The 21,856-nt window shown below is 36.2% G+C and overlaps 1 protein-coding gene across 1 annotated transcript in view; it reads left to right on the top strand.

Annotated features, from left to right (window-relative positions):
- oxt (Xylosyltransferase oxt) overlaps positions 1–21,856 on the top strand; it is a 335,397-nt gene that overhangs the window by 83,810 nt on the left and 229,731 nt on the right. The window contains exon 4 of the mRNA XM_090406721.1: positions 12,774–12,931. Within this exon, the coding sequence (XP_090262847.1) occupies positions 12,774–12,931 (158 nt within the window). The remainder of the gene's footprint in view (positions 1–12,773; positions 12,932–21,856) is intronic.

Below are 21,856 nucleotides of genomic sequence, written 5' to 3'. Positions count from 1 at the left end.
AGAGCATATTCAAACCACTTGAAATAAACTTGGCTTTTGCTCAAAGTCAGGTCCAGAATTTAAAATTGATAAAGTTATTTTAAACCGAACAACATATTTAGAAAAAATGAATGTAATAGTCTCAGACAACAGCATCTATAAACTTGTTAACCCAACCCAGTCGAATAAAAAAGAAAACCAAAAAGCTACTTAAATCAGTCACTTCTTGGCCTGACACTACGCTTGTTCCCCAAGAATTTATCAGAGATTCACAAACAGAACGTACTGCTCTGGCCAATAGTTGAAGATATAGACAGTCCCAATTATCACCTAGCCAAGAAACTAGCTTCAACACTCAAGGAGTTAGTAGGTCATTCCCCCTCCTATAACACACAACACTTTGTAAACAAAATCAAAGACATCACACTGGAAAAAGGCAACTTATTAGTCAGTTTTAACATCTCTGTCCTGTTCACATGTCCCAATCATTGACATAATCCTTCTATTACAGGATAAATTTCCTCTCGATATCATAGCACTCTTTGTACATGTACTACTTTCTGGCTATTTTGTGCGGCAAAACATTCTACCTACAAAAAGAAGGCACAGCCATGGGCTCACCATTATCCTCCCCAATTGCTAACTTTTATATGGAATATTTTGAGCAATATGTTCTAGATTCCTCTCCTTTAAAACCCAAAGTCTGGCTTAGACACATTGACAATGTTTTCGTGATCTGGTCACATGGCCACCAGACACTTGACACGTTCCTTAGCCACCTAAACAAACAACACAAACGCATACAGTTCACAATTGAGATTGAAAAACAGAACACACTTCTGTTTCTAGATACACTTTTCACACATCTTCCTTCTAGCAGTCTTTCCTTCACTACACGTACTGGCCAATATATACACATAAACTCCTACTACCACCCAACATAAAAACTAGGTGTCATTAACACTCTAAAAAACAGAGCTTTGAAGATTTGCTCCAATGAACGAGCACTTAAAGATGAATTAAAAGTTATCAGCAATACCTTCCTAAAAAATGGCTACAGCCAAAATACTCTCAACAAAATTCTTCACAAGACCTCACTTAAAAACAAAAATAAACTAGACTACAATAAAACTGTAACTGTTCCGTATACATTAAAGGGATATCAGAATGGTAGGGCTACTCCTAACATCTCTGGTCAGGCAGATCTAACAGCATTTACTCTGTTAAGATGTTAGGGTTATACCATCCATTACCATCCATATTCGTTGCCAGTGCCTCGTTTGTACTTTTTGAAAACAGAAGGTGAGGTTGGCATTTGAGTGGAAGAGGCTATGTGTATTGCACTTCATCCCTGTGTTTGAGGTAAGAATAGAATTGTACTAAAGTGATGGATTGCACTTCAATGGCTTTGGAGTTAGTAAACTGGAGAAATTGTTACTAGAAGGAAGTTTGGGATGCAAGCAAGATATTAGAAGTAAGAGGTGAAGTGAATGGAATCAGGAGGGTGGAATGGAAGAGACTGAAGTGCTTGTAGATTAAAACAGTAGTAGTAGGTAGTGTGAGCGATGAAGAGAGAATGGAATGCAAGAACAGGAAAATGGGGGGGGACCTTGAGTGGACAGAGTAACATGATATAAGGAGAGTGGATGTTGGAAGTAGTAGTAGTGAATGTGTATATGGGGATGATCAGCATAAGAATGAAATGGATAGGGATGTGTGAGGGAGGTAGTTTAGACTGAGGAGATATACAGGATAAGTGGTGATAAAGGGGATTGGGTAACAGGTTGTGTGGTGGAGAAATCACAGCTAACAAATGGCTTGCGTAGGATTGGCTACAGACCTAAAAGTGAACTGCTGTATTTATTTACAAATGCCAGGAATATCAGAAATAATGGAGATGAAATTGTTTTATTGATTAAGTTTATTCACCCAAAAATTGCTGGAATAAGTGAAATGTGGTTGAATGAAGATGGTATCCTGATGAGAATAGAAATGGAAGGGTACAGTGTTTTTCACAAGGATAGAAAGGCCAAGAATGGAAAAGTAGTGCTAGTGATGATAGCATGAGAATTATGTCCACATAAGGTACAAAGGAGGGAAATTGCAGCAGTTATTTTGAGGCAGTGTGGTATGAGGTGGAGGTTAACAGGAAGAGATATTTATTTGGATGTTGCCAACTAAATAGATAGGCCAGGGAATGTGGATGGTTGTGATCAAGAAATGTATAAGCAACTTAGTTTAGTAAATAAGGAAAGGATGATAATCATGGGCAGTTTTAATTATGGTAATATATAGATTGGACTGAAGAGATTCCAGAGACTTATGAAATGAATTTCTTGAGTTCTTGAGAGAATTATCTTAGGCAGTATGTAAATGATGGCACACAAGGATCAAGAGTTTTGGATCTGATCTTTTCATCAGAGATGATTGTATCCAAAACTCTTGATCACACTTCCCTCCAGTTGAAGTGAACACCAGGGTTACGGCTACCTGTATGAAGACTTCTGCGAGGAAAGGGTATATGTGGAATTATGAGGCTGGTGATTATGGCAAACTTAGGAGACATCATGGAGCTATAGTGGAATGAGGAGTTGAACAGAAAAGAAATAAATGCTGCTTGGGAATTAACAGAAAAATATTTAACAGAATCAGTGTGGAAATGTATTCTGAAGGTCAAAAGGCTGAATAAGATAGGTGAATGAATGAGGGAGATTAAGCTTGACATCTGGAAGAATGCACTTGGGAGGCAGCTCAAGATGAATAATGGTAATAATCAGTTGCATGAAGAATATAAAGAGTGGGCCTGGAGAGTGACTCAGTTGGTATGGACAACAAAAATGCAATATGAGCAGAAATGAGCACATCAGTCCAAAAAAAACTCTTGGGAGTTTTTTCAATATGTGGTAAGTAGAAAGAAGAATGATTATGGTAAGATGATAGCAATAGATGAAAATGGTAGATTGATGATTACTGCAGAGGATAAAGTCGAGGTATTCAATGAAAAAAAAAAGTTCATCATGGTGTTTATAGCCCAAGTGTAGAGAATGAAGAGACTTAATGGTGAACAAGTAAGAGGTATATGGGGAGTTATGTAAGGTAGATGTCAATAAGGCAATAGAACTTGACATATCACCATGTATCTTAAGGGAATGTTCTGGGGAGTTGGCATTAGCCTTGGCTTACCTAAATAACATGCATAGTTTCCAAATGAGATGAAGGAAAATAAAATGGTTCCACTTCACAAAGGAGGTGGCGATGTTAAGGCAATAAATTATAGGCCAATCCGTATATCTAGAGTTGTTAAGGTATTGAAGAAGTTGGTGAGAGATAGAATAGAAAAGTGGGTTGATAACAGTGGTATATTTCTTGTAGATAAGCTTATACATTGGTTAACACATTAGCTGCCAACTACGAATATACTTATAGTTGGTATATGAGCCTCACAAGTCAACTACGAATATGTCGATTACCGACCTCCTATGCCAAGCACGAGTTAACCCACAGTATAAGCACGTTAATTTGGACCCTTGGCTTGTGAATAAAGCGGAGAGCACGTCTGGGGGACTTGGTAGAAGGAAAATAATTTCAGCAAAAGTATAGTATATTATAAGAGGTATTGTTGTGTAAACTGTGTATTTATTAATGCAAATAAAACAATTTTTTGAAGTTTTTTCTACATATATTTATATATGATATATCATCTGAATCATCGCTAGAGTCATCTGTAGGATTATAATCATCTTCGGAATCGGAACCAAAAAATTCATTCTGTTCATCATCACTCATATTAGCGTAAGCTTCTGATTCTTCATCAGTAAGCTTTCTTTTACTGGCCATGGCATAATTGAAGGTTTTTATTTAGATAATTTTAAGTAATTGTAAGACATGATGCAATATACCTTACTGCACTGAATGCTGAACGTCACTGACTCTACTTACACAGTCATCAGCTTACACTGACTCAAGTTACACAGTTGTCAGTGCATGTAAGACATAGGTGTGTGTGGGGGGGTGATATGAGATTACTTGTAGTTGGTGTATGAAGCAAAATTCTGTCTGATAAGCCAGCTATGAGATAACTTGTACCAACCTTGTGAAAGTACTTCTCGTGCAGTAACAAACTATGCCCGAGGAGCATGGCAGCGAATGTATCAAACATAGCTTTTAATTTTTCAGAAAATGACAAGGTACACTAGAATATTAATTATAAAAAAACTTTAATATTTTTCTATATTTCGGCAATGTTACATTTCCATCACCAGGAATTACAAAAAGCAATGATGTGTGCACACAGGCACTAACACTGAGCAAATGAGGATGAATAAAGGCAACAGAGGTAGGAACTAGAGTCTTAAACAGTGTCCCCTAGTGGGCTAAATTGGGTTGTCTTGGTCGTTGAGCTAACGTTCCTAAAATGTGTGTTTTCCAGATTTGGGGCAGTCTCATGCACCCAAATTTGTTGAGGTTTTTAAAGTTTTTCAAAGCTGAGGCAGATTCAATGAATAGTCTTTCATAACTTGTATTTGCTGTGGTGTAATAGAGTGGCCTTCTTCCAGCATATCCTGTTGTGAGTGTGAAAGCACAGTCAGCAAGTCCTGAGTGGCTGTATTGTGGAAATGGATGTAGTCCTTGTGTTCAGATATCCTGATATTGGCTGTACTGCCTGTTTAGCTATAGTAGGACAGTTTACAACTCAAGGGACCCGGTATATTCCTGGTAAGTCTGGGGGATGTTGCTGGTCTTTGGTGGAGTGGGTAAGAGATGCCAATTTTTTATGTGGTGTGTAACTGGTTGTAAGGTCATATTTCCATAGGAGTTTTGTTAATTTTTCAGATGTTCCCCAGATATATGGAATGGTAATAGATTTTGAGTAATATCTGCTTTGAAGGGGAAGAGGATGAGGGTTTGCTATTACATGGTTTTATTATTTTTGGGGGTTATAGCCATTGACTAAGAAAGTGTTAAGGATATGTTCAAGTTCACTAGTTAGGGCTCTGTTATCCAAACAGATTAATTTTGCCCTGCTGTATAGGTTTTTTATAATCTCATATTGTTGGGGGAGGGTATGTGACTGCTGGTGAATATATCTACCTGTATGTGTAGGTTTTCTGTAAATGCAGAATGCCAAGGAATCCTTCAGGCTGGCATGTAATCAGAGTATCTAGGAATGGACAACTGTTATTGTTTTCTTTTTCCAAGGTAAACTGGATCCTGGGGTGTTGATTGTTTAGATGTGTTAAGAAATTGTGGAGTGTATCCAGGCCATGTGGCCAAATGGAGAACACGTTATCCATGTAACATAGCCAGACAGTGGGTTTTTGTGGGGCAGAGTTTAAGGCTTTTTTTGTTGGCCATGGGTGTAGAGAGTGGAGAATCCATGACAGTCCCTTCTCCCCCCTCTATCTTTTTGTAGAATTTTCCTTGCCAAATGAAACAGACTGAGTTCATAGTGAACTGAAATAAAGTCAACAATACAATTTAAAAATTTCACAAAAGAAAACAAAAGTCATGGCATTTAAAGGTCAAGATCATGTAAGATTAAAAATAGTCATAGAAAATAAAATGATAGAGCAGGTGACACAGTTTAATTATTTAATCTGCATAATATCTTTTTATAAGAAAAATAAATTTCAGAAAATCTCTGGAACAATTAAAAGGACACTGAATAATAAACAAGACAAGAGGCTAAAGTTTTATAAAGTTATGTATATTGGGAAAATTAAGTAGTAGGGGAGACGATGAGATATTTGTAGCAGAGTGGAGTAGGGTGCCCTCTCATGATGAGTCCTTGGAAGTGTCACATAATAAAATAATAAAGTAAGTCTATTTCCACTCTATTGTATAGTTGAGAAATATGGACAAAAGATGAAGGTAAAATATAAGTTTCAGAAATTAGATTTTTAATAGCAGTTAAAAAAATTGCACACAATTGGGCCATAGAAGAAATGAAGACATCAGAAGAGAGCTAAATATTTACAAATTACATGAAACATTAAGAATATTTGAGAGAAATGGAAAGAGCATTTATTTAGGATGGTAAGATATTGGCTACCAAAAGAAGTGTATAAATACAGACCAAAGGAAGGAAGGAGAGAGGGGAAGACCATTTGCAAGATGGAAAGGACCAGTTAAGCTCTAACAGGCAAATGCCTAATCCTTGAGGTGAAGAAGTTGCCATATTAAAAGGCAAGTCATCATAACAGTAGCATTTTTGTTAGATTACTGATAGTAATTAACTTTTTTTATATTAATGCAATGTACACAGAAAGTTACCTTCTGTGTACATTGCATTGTGTATACAGGAAACCCATTGCAAATATGTACTGTGTATGAGCAAGAGGTTAAAAAGACTGAACTTCTTTTGGAGAACAGCTATTCCAGAAGAGAAACTTGGAATGACAGAAGTTAGAATGGTGGGTATAAAACTGAACTCTTGGCTAGCAACTACTCAGAGTTTTATTGGCCTGTATGATGGAATCAAAGCCAGTTCAGCAGAACAGCACCACAGAAGTACATATAGGCATAAAGCAGAAACACTGAAAGAAAATGTTTGGAATGAGCCTATGAATGTGCTATAATCAGTTAAGAGTAGATTATAGTCTTCTGAATAGCATTAACGATTTTTAATAAAGTTTTTTTGGGACAATCTCAAACACGAAGTATTTTAAACTTGAACAAATTGGGGATTTGTGTAAGGTTCACATGTGTACAGGTGGGTTGTATCTAAAGGAAGAAAGAACAAGGTTTTTGGATAGCAAGGAGGTGGTTGTCATATATTTCTGCCAAGGAACGGTTGGTGTATTAAATGAAATCAAGAGAAATCTTTCCTGAAGTTTTAGGTTATCAAAAAAAAAACAAAAAAACTAAGATAAAATAAGACATTTCTTTGGATATAGAAATCATGACTGTTTTCAGATGACTGAATTTGATGACATTTTCCTTGCCAATCTTCATTCAGCTGAAGAAAATCTCAAATTCAGTGTTGCCAAAACAGATATAATTTCTTTCTCTCAAGAAATATCTCACTTTACCTTTGAGTGGGACATTGGTGAAGACATCAAAACTGACCATTATGTCAGCATGTTGGAGTGTGAGGTTTTCTATACTGGCTTTAAAGTGTGCCGAATTCTTTATGTGAAGATGTACTGCCAGTATATTGTGTGAGCACTTTGGCCAAATGTTTGGCTAATTTGTATGTGGGAGTTCGTCATCAAATTCCTGATATATATACCTCCAAATCAGTCTTACCTATATCTTGGTCTTCCTCTCGGTCTTTTTCCTGCCAACCTGGCAGAGAACATTCATTTTGCTAATCTTTCCTCTCCCATTCTGTTTAAGTGACCATACCACCTGAGATTAACTCTGCTAAATGCATTCCTAGATGCTGACAATGTCAAGTTCTTTCCTACTATCCTTGTTTTTAATATGATATTGCCATTGATGCCATCTGTTCATGCCCTTAATCTTTCTTAGGACTTTCATATCTGCAATCTCTAGTCTTTGGTCAAGTGTTTTATTTCTGACCCAGCTCTCAGACCCATAAGTTAAAATTGGTTTGAACACTGTCTTGTATACAGCTAATTTAGTGTTCCAACTAATTTCTCTCTTATTCCACATAAATTTATTCAGTTGACTTCCTGCCATACCTCTTTTTGATTCTGTTGTCTATTGCCATATTTAATTTACCATCTTCACTGAAAATCGTGCCTAAGTAGCTGAAATGTTTCACTTGTTCTATAGGTTCTCCATTCACAATGCAGTTGATATTATTATTCGTGACACCTTCAAGGAGTGTGTCACGAATAAAAATATTACAACTCATATAAAAAGACTAAGTATTGCTTGATATAATGCTCTGTTGACAATAACTGTAGCGTTTTGAATAGCTTCCCTCTTGGCACCTTGTCATATGCCTTTTCCAGATCTACAAAACTTAAATACAGATTTTTGTTATATTCCCATGATTTCTGAACTATTTACCGTAAAGTGAAAATCTGATCCTGACAACATATTTTTGGCCTGAATCCAGCTTGTTCTTCACCAAGCTTTTCTTCCACAAGTCTTCTCAACTGTTTCTCAAGTATAATTGCATAGATCTTAACAGGAACACTCAGTAGGGAAATACCTCTGTAATTCTCACATTCAGTTTTATTTCTCTTTTTATATATGAGCAGTATGAGAGTTCTACTCCAATCATCTGGAATTTGTCCCTCTGTCCAGGCCTTTGGAACTATACAGAGCAGCATTGCAAGACTTTTATACCTCCATACTTGAGTATTTTTGGGCAAATATCATCTACTCCTGCTGCCTTTCCACATTTCAGGCTCTTGATGGCTTTTCTACTAAGTATGGATATGTATTCCTGACATGCCTGGTCAGTGTGTTTTACCACTGTGCTGTCATCACTGCTTGTTTCATTTAGCAGCTTTTTTGAAGTAATTACTCTATACTTCAAGGATATCTTTTTCTCCTGTTTTCATATCACCTTTATCATCTCTAACTCCTTTTACAGCCCTCTTTCCTCCATTTGCTAAGCTTCAACAACCTCCAGAATATTTTGCCACCTTCTTGATATTTATTTTCTATGTTCTTGCCAAAATCCTCCCATGACTTTTGTTTAGCTAGTTTTACACAGTGTTTAGCTTTCTTACATTTGTCTCTGTATTCTCTAAGAGCACAAGCTGCCTTATTTGCCAGGAACTTTTGATATGCTTTCTTCGTTTCCTTCACTGCCTCTAACTTCCTGTGTCCACCATGAAGTTCTGATTTTTCTATCCTTGCACACAGTCTCATCACATACCTCTTTGGCTGAATTAGTGTTTTCTTCATTGCTTGCCACTGAATCTCCAAGGTTTGGTTGCTGTTCTCAAACTCTTTCATTTTTTGTTCAATAATGTTTGTGTATTTTAGTCTAGAGTTCACATCAGAGAGCTGTTCAACTTTTAGTTGCTTTAAAACTTTCTTACATGTTCTTCTTTTCAATATGCAATTCAATTTTATCCTGCTCAAGGCTAAATGGTGATCACTTCCAATTTCAAATCCTCTATACACTCTGGTGTCCTGCACATGCAGAAAACATCACTGTCAATGAGACTTTTCTTATTCCTTGCCTCTTCTCTCCATGTGAATTTGTCTACATTTTTATATTGGAACATTGTGTTAGTAATAACCAGTCTATGTCCTGAGCAGAAATCCAACAAGTATTTGCCATTATTATTAGCTTTGCTCTTTTCTCCAAATTTACCCCAAATATTTTCTATTCTCTGACAATCATTTCCTACTCTGCTATTTAAATCCCCAACAAAGACTAACTTTTTCTTTTTTCATTGCATCAGTTGCTTTCTCTAAAGCCTCAAAAAAAGTCCTTCACTTCTACCTTAGTAGAACTTTTTGTGGGACTATAGGCACAAATAAGTCTCATGAGAGTCAATTCCACTCATATTTAGTGTTGAATACTACTCCTTCTTTTCCTTGATCATCATTTCCTGAATATAACATTTATATTGCATCTGAATATTGCATTTTGTATTTATTGCTTAGAAAGATCTCACCAGTGTTTGCCTTTTTTGTTTCAATCATCCGTATTATGTTGATCTGGTACTCATCCAATTCCTCAGCTAGCTCCATTTTTTTGCCATTCAGACTTCTTATGTTTGATAGTACTGATCTTGAACTCTGGTTATGCTGAGTTGGGGTGGGTTTTATTTTTATTTGTTCCATATGCTGGCTTTTCACTGTTTGCCCCGGTTCCCTGGCGAAAACAACGGGGGCCTTGATTAACCAGGCGACGACCCAGCCAGGATGAAATTCTGTCATGTTGTACCATCATTTTATGTTTTGGTTTAAGTTGATAAGAATACAATTTGGTTTTTCTAAATTGGAAATTGCCAGCACATCTTCGTTCGTTCAGTATCCAGGTAGATACCTAACAGGGTGCACCACAAGAAGGTGAGATTGGACATTAGGTCAGAAGCCTTGGTCAGTTCTCTGCATTCTTTTAAAGGCTATGTGGAGGTCTTCTCTCAGTTATATAGCTTGGGTCTAGAGTTATAAGGTTTTAATATTTATGTAACTTCCACAGGCCAATAGGAAACCTTTTTAAAGAGCCTGTGGAGAACAGTTTAAGGTGTTCTGATTTGTGTGCTGTTGGGATCATAGTCAGGGAGGTAGAACAATTTAGTAGTAAAGAGGCAAGCTTACCTGAGTAATCTGATTGGTTTAAAAGCATAGTGACATTTTCCTTATCTGCTTTGGTAATTATTATTCTGTTGTTGCTTTTAATCTGTCGCAGAGCCTCAATTTTTTTTTTTTTTTTGATAGGTTACTTTTTGATGGTTTAGCTTAAATGAGAACACTGGCTACAACCAGTCTGATGTTGTCAGCAATATGGTTAGGAATGCTGCAGATACCTCGTTCAACTTATATCATTATTTCCTCTGCAGGAATTTTCTTAGGTGTTGTTGCAAGGTTATGGCCATGTGCAGGTGCATTAATGGTTTCAGAGTGAGGGAAGATGGGTTTATAACCATGTTAGGAGATAGCTGAGGTTTGAAAGCTGTTTTTTTTTTTTTTTTTTTTGTAGACTCTTAAATTTCTTTTCTTAATGTGTCAACATTGTATTCTTTGAGGTTCTCTTTCTGCTGAAGCATTCGAGATATCAGAAATGATCATCCAAAGGTCAGCATTCAGTGTCATGGCTAGCTCTTCTTCCAGCACATGGATAACTTTATTGGTCGGCGAGGAGAACATGGGCGGCAGCAGTCTACTCCCATAGAACAACAAAGCTAGTGTATCTGTAAATCTAAATCGGTGTTTAAATTTAACACAGTTCAGGATCACATTGTTATCCTGGCAGCATTTTAAAAAGACTAATAGATTCAGTTGTCTGGGTATGTTCAACTTCAACTTGCTGTATTGTGATGGGGCCTTGCTTGTGATGCAAATCTCTGTGGATGATCGTAATTCTTGATATATGCTTAAACTGCCCTTCTATAGCCAAACAGGCCAGGCAGGACAGTCAATATCAGGATATCTGAACACAAAGACTACATCCGGTTCCACCAATACAGCTGCTTGGGACTTGCTGACCATGCTTTGAACATGCACCACAGGATAGGCTGGAAGGAGGCCACTGTATTACACAGCAGCAGCAAATACAAGTATGAAAGACTATTCATTGAATCTGCCTCAACTTTGAAAAACTTTAAAAACCTCAACAAATTTGGGTGCATGAGACTGCCTGAAATTTGGGAAACACACATTTTAAGAACGTTAGCTTAATGGCCAAAACAACCCAATTTAGCCCACTAGGGGGGCACTGTTTAGGACTTTAGGCCCTACTTCTGTTGCCTTTATTCAGCCTCATTTGCTCAATGTTAGTGTCTGTTTGCACATTGTTTTTTGTGATTCCTGGTGATGGAAATGTAACATTGCCAAAATATAGGAAAGTATTAAAGTTTTTTATAATTTATATTCCAGTATACATTGTAATGTCCTGAAAAATTAAAAGCTAAACAGTGGTATACTTTGTTCTTGTCAGATTATAGCAATGATCATGCAAAGGACCTTAATGTGCAGGAATAAAGAGGTTCTCATTCCATTATATAAGGCCTTGATCAGGCCTTGCATGGATCATTATGCACAGATTTGGTCTTCTAGTTTTACTAGTAATTTATATTAATTGGAAAGGATTTGGAGAAGACCAAGGTGGTATCTGGTCTTTGGGATATGAAGACAGATTGAGGGAATGCAGTTTGCAAACTTTTGTTAAAAGGAGGCAGAGAAGGGGATTAATTTGGTGAAAGGTTGTTATCAGGTTAATGTGGAAGAAACGTTCATAGAATGGGAGAAGGGGGGGGGGGAATGGAAGCTGTTTGGGGGTGCAAGCAGGGCATAAGGAGCAGGTTCTTTGCATTTAGAGTGCTTGAGTGGAATGCATTACCTGATATTGTGGTAAATGCAATTATTGTGAGTAAGGTTAAAGCATGGTTTGATAGGCTTTGTGTGTAACAGTGTATACCTCCTGTGATGAGTCTTGATTCCATGGAGGTTGATGTTAATAATAATAATTATGAATATTCAAGAATATGTAAGCAGTACTGATTTAAGATGATATCAGCAAAACAGACTGGGAGGAATGAAAAATTTGCAAGATACATATTTGCAGTGTGGGGAAATCCAGAAAGAAGAAGATCATCAAGGTATAAGTGGTACTTTAGATGATCCAACTGCAAGAGCTGCTCAAATCAGAGATCTGACAAATAATATACCAATTTGGGAAAACAGTTGTGGATTAGAAACTGGTCATGAAATGATGATCTTAATATTCGGTATATGTTCCTTATTTTCATTTTCTGATGAATACTTAAAAGTATTCATCAGAAAATGAAAATTCCTATGGAATAATAAGCTCATTATTGTATTGACTCGCCAGTTTTTTTTGTTAATTTTTATTTTTAGTGTATTTTTTTTAATAAATCACATTAAAATTAGTAGTGAAAACACCTGAAATGCATTCATCTTATGATCATTCGCTGATGACTCGGTATCATGCATGATCATTGTTAGAATTTAATTAGTTTTAAATGTAGTTTATGTTAAATGGGCAAGTGGCAAAATTGGAATGACTGGATTTATCGCAAGGTATTTTAAGTCACACTGACCTGAAAATTTAACTATGGCACATGATTAGTTCATAATGTCTATTTGCATGCAACATAAATGTTACTTCTTTGAGAGAAATATCATTTCTCTTGAAGAAGTAACTAATGTCCTTGAAAAATTTTTCTTGTCAGATCCTATTAAACATGAACCAAATGAGGCTATCAGCTCAGGAGAGTCTGTCCGTATTGTGTTTCTGCTGTCTGTTAATGGACGAGCCGTCCGTCAAGTACGCCGCCTTATCAAAGCTTTGTATCATATTAATCACTACATTTACATCCATGTTGACTCAGTAAGTATTACTTTTGTTACTTTTTAATAAAAGTTGTTTGTTTTTGATGATTTTGACATTCACTAGTTTATTTGAGCATTGGTCTGTTTGTGCTCATATAATCCAGTATGACAGTTTGGACAAATTTTAATTTGCAAAATCAACAAAATTGTTAGTGGTTATCTTTTTACCCCATTATGTCATCATCAACAGCTTTCTTTAGTCTGCTGCTCGATGAATGCCTCTGCATACTTCTTCCATTTTAGCCAATCTTGTGCATCCTCCAGCATAAATATCCATAACATCTTGTTATCTCATCATCCCATCTTACCACTAGTCTGCTTGGTTTCCAATAATCAGTTTTTGGTATCCATTCTGTTGTCAGACATTCTCATCACATCTTGCCCAGCAAACTTGTTGCCTTTTATTACTAATGCAATAATCATTATCTTTGTTTGCTTCCTTATCCAAATATTATTCTTTTTTTTTTTTAATTTATTTTATTTTAATTTAATTTTTTTTATCCATATTATTCCCAAAATGGCTCTTTCCATGTTTCGTTGTGTTTTCAGTTTCTCTAGCTTTTCGTTGTGTTTTCAGTTTCACTGCCATAGATCATCACTGGGAGCACACTGATTGTAGATCTTTCTTTTTAAGCAGTTAGTAAATTGCTTTTAAATATATATCTATAACGGCTAAAAACTTTTCATCCTGTTGATATTCTAGCTGAAATTTCATTATCAAGTTTGATTTGTTTGTAATGATTTGTCCTAGATATTAGTATGAATTCACTATTTCAATCGGTCTCTTTGATTTATTTAGATTTGTTTTCGTTCGGAAGAATTTTTGCTGCATGTTATTTTTGATTTATCCATGTTTCTTTGTAGGCCTATCTCCAAACTTACTTCATTTAATTTATTAATCATATGTTCTACTTCTTTTGGTGATGTTACTATTAGTATGATATCATCAACATATTACAGATTGTTTAAGTATTTTCCATTAATAATCAGTCATTTTTTTTCTCCCAGTTTGGTTTTCTCATAGCTTATTCAGGGGCTGTAGCAAATAAATTTGGTGAGATAGCTTCCCTGTCTGACTCCTGTTTTTTATTTCTATTTTTTCTTTTTTTTTTCCGTTTAAATTTATTACCGTTGAACTTCTCTCATATACATGTTTTAATATAAATGTCATCCTGTTCCTAAACACTTATTATTATTATTATTATTATTATTATTATTAAGAGAGACCTCCAAGGAGTCAGGGATTCATCGAGGGAGGCTTCATACTACATGCATCAGCTATCATACTTATTCTTGAATTCATTCACACTGCTTGCTCTCACAACACCCAGTGGCAATCCATTCCAGTCATGCACCATCCTATAATAGAAAAATCATTCATTTTGGCATTGCAATTATCTTTTGAGTTGTATTTGAATCTTTTCTACATGGCCACTGAACTTCAACTTGCTATTTACTAACACTTCAAGAACCCTAGCCTGATCAGTTTCTTCCAGCATAATCCCACCAATATAATACAACATGGATATCTAATATATTGGATATTATTGGGTAACCTTATCTGAATGGAATAGTCATAAACTTAGTCACTTCCCAAGTGAGTACCGCATGATCACTGTCACCAACTGGAGATTATAACCACAAATTTAGACGAATCAATCAGCTTGTGGTAATTTGTATAACTGATGATTTTGAGTAGAAAGCAGGTACACATTTGAATTTTCATATTGTGCACAAAGGTATCACGTGGTAGCACTCAACAGGATGAAATGCAAAAGGCTACACTAAGTAAATTGTGTTTGAAGGAAGCTCTTTTTGTGAAGGAATAAAGTTGCAAACTTGGATGTCTTGTAATGTCTCAGGGACATCATGTAGATAATTTCATGTGGGGAAGAATTATTGGTATTATTAAAAGCTCACCGAATTACTGGTATTATCAGGGAATTTGGAATCTCACATACCGTTGTATCCAGGCCTTTGCTTTGCCACAGAACATGAAGACCGATTTTTGGTTATAACAGTAAAATATGATCAACCCACCATGGCAGGTCAGCTTGCAAGTTGGCTCCATTCTAGCATAACATGGATATCTCAACAAACTGTGGCAGCGTTATATTTTTGTTATTGCGATAGTTCTCAACTCTGCTTTGTCTTTTTTGTTCTTCACTTAATATTCATGAAATTGTCGTGAATAGTTGACTGCCACCATTTATTTATTTCTACTAGATCTTTTGTTCTCATGCTCTATAGTCTAACAATTTTTTTTTTTTTATGACTGTGCCAGTTAGACTATGTATTTAGTGCAAGATTATAAGATTTCAAAGTAAAGACAAACCAGATATTGTTAGCATTCCTCGCTTATGGTAATCTTTACTTTAATTAATCGTCGCTTGATTATTGATTACTTAAACTTTATCTTATGCAGGTTCAAAATTTTCAGGATAGTGCTTTGACAGAATCAGTCCAATGTGTCGTTCACAAACCATTTAATTAAATCAAAAAGAATATTTACACAGTCTGATCCACACACACGCACACACAAAATGGCATTACAAGTCTTTGTCAATTTCAGTTCTTCCTGATTCAGGCTTAGTTCTATGTTTCTTCCCTTAAAGTTAAATCACAATCTGGAATATCTTGCTTATCATACATACATACACAAACTGAGAATAATGCATACCTTGAGTAAGCTTAAATCAATAGTAATTTACATTATCTTGTACAGTACTCTTCTTACTCTTACAATAATTACCTGTACATAATTGAGATTAAGACACATCTAGAATGAACTTATTTTGATATTACTTACACAATCTTATTCTACCTATACACAGATACACTTGATGTGCTTTCTTGCTCAGAAACGTTGTATATATATATATATATATATATATATATAAGTACTTACAATTCTCGTTCAGCACTATCTTTTACATGAATCTTTTGTCCACATGAAAGTGCCCCTTTTGTTCTCTTTGTTTCTGCTAGCTCATTCTGAATTCCCTGCCAAGTTTTTTCTTTGTCCGAGTTGTCGATTATTCTATGCCCTTTAGGACCCTTAACATAGTTGCAATGTGCAGCTCTTTCCTTGCGAGATGTCCTGATGATCGACACTATACTTTCCATGGCACCGGATCGGGGTATGTGAATATTGAGAATCCTAAGATTTGCTATGCTACTATTTCAATTATCAACAATGGACCTCACATGGCAAGAGGAGACTCGGAAACCTCAGACCTATGACGCTTCTCTTTCAATTACTGACAACGGACCTCATTTGGCAGAAGACACAGGTAAGAGAAGAGAAGCCCAAGAAAAAGTCCTTCTTGACGTTTCACCTTATAACGGCCCAGACCTCTGTTGTATGCATCCGCACGTCTCTTGAAACTTCCATATATGGTTATGTATTTACATTCAGATATGATGTCATACTTCGTGCATCTCTTGAAATTGCCATATGTGGAAGTGAGTTAACAACATTACACAATGATGTCATGCACCACATTATTTTGTCAAAGACTCATGGTTAAATTATTACAAATACAAGATTGTTACAGACAAAATTGACATTTTTTTAAGTGCAGTCTCCCTAGAAAACTACCATACGTTACATAGTAACGTTCATGAAAAATTTTACAGCAAGACATCTGAGACAAGTAGGATGCATCTCAAGGCTTGTAGTCTGCGTCCCTTTATCCACAGTTCATCATAGAGCACATTTTTAAGTGGTGTTGTATCCATAAAAATTGAACATGACACCAGTGGGCTAAGTACTCTTTACGGATGACTCATTTTAGTCTTTCCTCCGATTCTAGATGACACTTGATCTGGCATGAAAGTGGTATTGCTTACCATTGCGAGAATGCTCTTGAGAGGGATAGATACAGTGGTGTTGGGGATATGGTGTGGGGAGGCATTATACTTAATGGATGCACCAAGCTAGAAGTGCTTGAAAAAGTGACTATGACTGGTGAAGGATATTGCAACAAAGTTCTTCGTGATGTTTGATTGTTTTGTGGTGCTATAGGTGAAGAATTCATTTTTATGGATGACAGTGGCAGACCACATTATACGTAAGCTGTGTAGATACTTTTGGATACTGAGGATAATCAAATAGAGTGTCCAGCACACTCCTCAGATCTCAATCTCATAGAAAATGTTTGGGATGCAATAGAAAGATGTATTTCTGCTCAAAATTCCCCTCCAAAAAATGAACAAAGCATTATCCTCACACTGAAGGAACAGTGGGCCAGTTTGCTTCAAGAACTTCTGAATCACTTGGTGCTAAGCATGATATGACATTGTGAGAATTGCATCACAGCTTGGGATGGACATATTCAATACTGAACTATTAAATTATTTAAGGAATTTACAACCTATACTGGAATATTAATTAAAAGAAACTTTAATAAATACTTCCTATATTTCAGCAATGTCACATCGCCATCTTAATAGGAACATACAGCTATGACATGTGCACGCAGGCACTACAAAAAGCAAATGAGGCAGAGCAGAGAAACTACTGTTGTTCCTAGAGTCCTAATGGTACCCCCCCCCCCCCTAACAGGCTATATTGGGTTTTCTTGGCTGTTGGACTGATGTTCTCATGATGCAAGCTTCCCAAATTTGGGGCAGTCTCGTGCACCCAAATTTGTTGAGGTTTGGAAAGTTTTTTAGAGCTGAGGCTGATTCCATTCATATTTAAACTTGCTGTGGTGTATTAACGTGGCTTTCTTCCAACGTATTCTGTAGCGGGTATCCAGAGCATGGTCTGCAAGCTCAGAGTGGCTGTATTGATGAAACCGGATGTAGTCTTTGTGTTCTGAAATCCGACATTTGCTATCCTGCCTGTTTGGCCAAAGTAGGACATCTTACAGCTGTAAGTGACCTGTACACCCCAGGTAGGTCTAGGGGAAGTGGTTGGTCTTTGTTGGAGCAGATAAGGGATGTCAGTTTTTTATATGGTTTATAGCAAGAAGTCAGTTCATATTTTTTTTAAAGATTTTGGTTATATTTTTCAGAGGTGCCCCAGATATAGGGAATGATGATGGATTTAGTGTAAGTTTTGTTATGAAGTGGGGGGGGGGGGGGGGGCTTGTGGTTAACTGGTTTTAATATTTTTTGGGGGTTGTAGCCATTGGTTAAGAAAGTATTAAGGATGTGGTTTAGTTCAGTGGTTAGGGCATTGTAATCTGAATAGATTAATTTTGATATATAGGGTTTTTATAACCCCATATTGTTGTGAGGGGGTTGATTGCTGGTGAATGTATCTGCCTGTGTGGGTGAGTTTTTTTGTAAACAGAGAAAACCAAGGATCCATCAGGCTGGTGAGTGATTAGTGTCTAGGAAAGGAGACTGTAGTTTTCCTCTTTTTCCAAGGTGATCTGGATTCTGTGGTGTTGGTTATTTAAGTGTGTTAAGGAGTGGAATGTATCTGAGCCATGTGGCCAAATAGCGAACACATCATCAATGTAGCGAAGCCAAACAGTGGGTTTTTGTGGGGCAGAGTTTAAGGCTTTCTCTTCAAAAGTCTCCATAAAGAAGTTGGCCAGGGGGTGGGGAGAGTGGTGAACCCATGGCTGTCTCCTCTATCTGTTTGTAGAATTTTCCTTGCCAAACGAAATAACCCGAGTTCATTGTGAACTGAAATAGGGCTGAGATATCGGGAGGAAATTTGGCTTGGATGAGTCAAATTTCCTCTTATTCACAAATATCCCTTGAGTGAATAGGAGAAGACGTCAAAAAAAGTGACCATTATGTCAATATGTTGGAGTGAGAGGTTTTCTATACTGGCTTTGAAGTGGGCTGAGTTTTTTATGTGTGATTGTGTGTTGCCAGTATAGTGTGTGACCACTTTGGCTAATGTTTGGCTAATTTGTGTGTGGGGGAATCAATGCCATCCACTATGGGACATAATGGCACATTTTGTTTATGTATTTTTGGAAGTCCATATATTCGGGGGGGGGGTCTAGAGTTAAAAGGTTTTAGTTTGTTGGTAACTTCCACAGGCCAAGAAATGACCTTTTTAAGGAGCTTTTGGAGTGTTCTAATTTGGGAGCTGGTGGGATTATACTCAATAGGGAGGTTGGTAGTTCAATCTAACAATAAAGCATTAAGCTTACCTGTGTAGACCGTTTGGTTGAGAATCACAGTGGCATTTCCCTTATCCACTTTGGTGATTACTATGTCTTTGTTTTTCTACATTTCTTGTAGAGCTTTATATTCATCTTTGGATATGTTGGTTTTTGGTGGTCTAGCTTTGATGAGAACACTGGCTACATCCAGTCTAATATTGTTGGTGATATGGTTTGGAAGGTTGCAGATACCACATTCTATCTGAATCATTATTTCTTTGGCCGGTATTTCTTAGGAGATATGGTGAAATTGTGGCTACGTGCCAGTGCATTGAGTGCCTCAAGTTTCAAAGTAATAGACGAAAGGTTGACTACAGTGTTGAGTGGTTGTGTGGTTTGGAGGTAGAGTCCTTTTTCAAGTTTTCAAATTTTTTGATGTGCTGACTTCTTATCTTTTCGAATTCTTTTGCTTTGTTGTGAACTTACTGAATATAATAAACTACTGAAATTTCTGGTCCCATTCAAAGCCATATAGCTTCTGTTGTAAGAAGAAAGTTGTACTAAAGGAATTTCTCTGTAGTAAATCCTCACTGTAAAAAAATTGTTCCTTTATTCCCTGTGAGTTCTGCATGGTTAGAGAATGTGTAAAGATTTCAAAGTAATAGACGAAAGGTTGACTACAGTGTTGAGTGGTTGTGTGGTTTGGAGGTAGAGTCCTTTTTCAAGTTTTCAAATTTTTTGATGTGCTGACTTCTTATCTTTTCGAATTCTTTTGCTTTGTTGTGAACTTACTGAATATAATAAACTACTGAAATTTCTGGTCCCATTCAAAGCCATATAGCTTCTGTTGTAAGAAGAAAGTTGTACTAAAGGAATTTCTCTGTAGTAAACCCTCACTGTAAAAAAATTGTTCCTTTATTCCCTGTGAGTTCTGCATGGTTAGAGAATGTGTAAAGATTTCAAAGTAATAGACGAAAGGTTGACCACAGTGTTGAGTGGTTGTGTGGTTTGGAGGTAGAGTCCTTTTTCAAGTTTTCAAATTTTTTGATGTGCTGACTTCTTATCTTTTCGAATTCTTTTGCTTTGTTGTGAACTTACTGAATATAATAAACTACTGAAATTTCTGGTCCCATTCAAAGCCATATAGCTTCTGTTGTAAGAAGAAAGTTGTACTAAAGGAATTTCTCTGTAGTAAACCCTCACTGTAAAAAAATTGTTCCTTTATTCCCTGTGAGTTCTGCATGGTTAGAGAATGTGTAAAGATAAAAAAAAAAACAAAGCTTAAAGTGAAAGATGGTGTAATGATTTGTTCTGCTGTGCATTGCTTTTAGGTCACATTCTAGAAACGTGTTTGGTATGTGTATATTTGGAATTATTCTCTCAGTATTAACTGAGTAAATATTCAGAATGCAAACAATAAACTTTTATTTTTCTATTAATCTTTTTCAAAAGAATTTATTAATTCAGGCTTAACTTAAGAGAGAAGAGAAATATTTCAAGAAAATAAGATACTTATTTTACATCATGTGATTAAATTATGTTATTATAATTGCATCATGCTAATAAGAAATCATTCTAATACCCTATTTGTATCCTATATGTAAAGTATTTATATTTTTGAAATCTGAAAAGGCTAAGTAATACTAACTGGAATGATGAGAAATATGAAGAGTGTTTAAGCTGAGAGTATGACATTGTGGTATAACATGAGTTGACTGATGACCATGAAAGGTTTATTTTAAAGAAATGTATTTCATTTTTTTAGATAAAAATACATGCCACTGGTTATAGTATTTATTTTTAAATGAAATGTGTTTTTATCAAGTGTTTGTGCACAGTAAGCTATATATATACACAACCTTTACACCAGCAATTAGCATGCATAAGTAGTTTTGTATAAGTTTTAATTTTATTGCAAGTGAATTGACATTGAGTTATGGCTATCCTTATCCAGATTAGTTATAATTCAACAGCTTTTCTCCACATTGCTTTCTCTAGGAGTTATTTCAAAGGATGGAGGTAGCTGAAATGAAAGAGGAAATGAGAAGTTCTTCAGGAAATTTGAAGCTGAACTATATATATGGATGTTAACCAGCAATTTCTTGTGTTTTTGCATTTTTAGAGGAAAGTTAAGGAATACCGGTAGCCAGTTCAGTGAAGCACTGTTCATGGCAGAAACACAACACCTGTGAGAAATTATAATTAGAGTGAGGTCATCTTTTAAGTGGACTACCCTCGTACAAATACCATTAAGCATTTTTTTAGGGTGGGAGGGGATTAATGCAAATGTAAGAATAGTGTTCTGTGGGTGAATAAATTTGGGATTCATATAGTATTTTATATGTGTAGTTCAAATAAACTTTGTCTTGAATGGAAAAGGATAGATACAAAGTTTATTGGAAGCTTGAATAGGCTGTGGATGCAATATATTTGTTCCAGGAGAGACGAGAGATGTAGGTCAGCCCAATAAGAAAAATCTGATGACTGGAAATATGAGTATCAAAGATAAAGAAAAGCATGGTGGGTGTGTGTGTGTGTGTGTATGGTAGAGAATTTCAGGACCTATTCTTCTCTGTCCTAAAGATAGATTGAGTCCCTAATGGATAAGATCCTTCAACTGTTCTCTCTCTCATGCAATTCTAAGGGCTTTATGCCATGTTAATTTTGGTCTTCCTCTGTGTCTTGTACTACCTCCATAGTGCCCTCAAATTCCAGGCAAAGAAGTCTGTCCAGTTTCATTCACATAATGTGGTCAAACCGATGGAGTTGATGCTTTTTAGCTGTGTTAAGTATTGTTGAGTTAACGATATTCAAATCTAGCAGCACTTGTTCATTATCTTATGTTCTGT

This window comes from Typopeltis vanoorti, chromosome 17 (assembly GCF_054136105.1).
Source record: "Typopeltis vanoorti isolate ZY-2024b chromosome 17, IOZ_Tvanoo_1.0, whole genome shotgun sequence".
In the NCBI taxonomy this organism is placed as follows: domain Eukaryota; kingdom Metazoa; phylum Arthropoda; class Arachnida; order Uropygi; family Thelyphonidae; genus Typopeltis; species Typopeltis vanoorti.
This window is presented reverse-complemented; position numbering and strand designations above follow the sequence as displayed.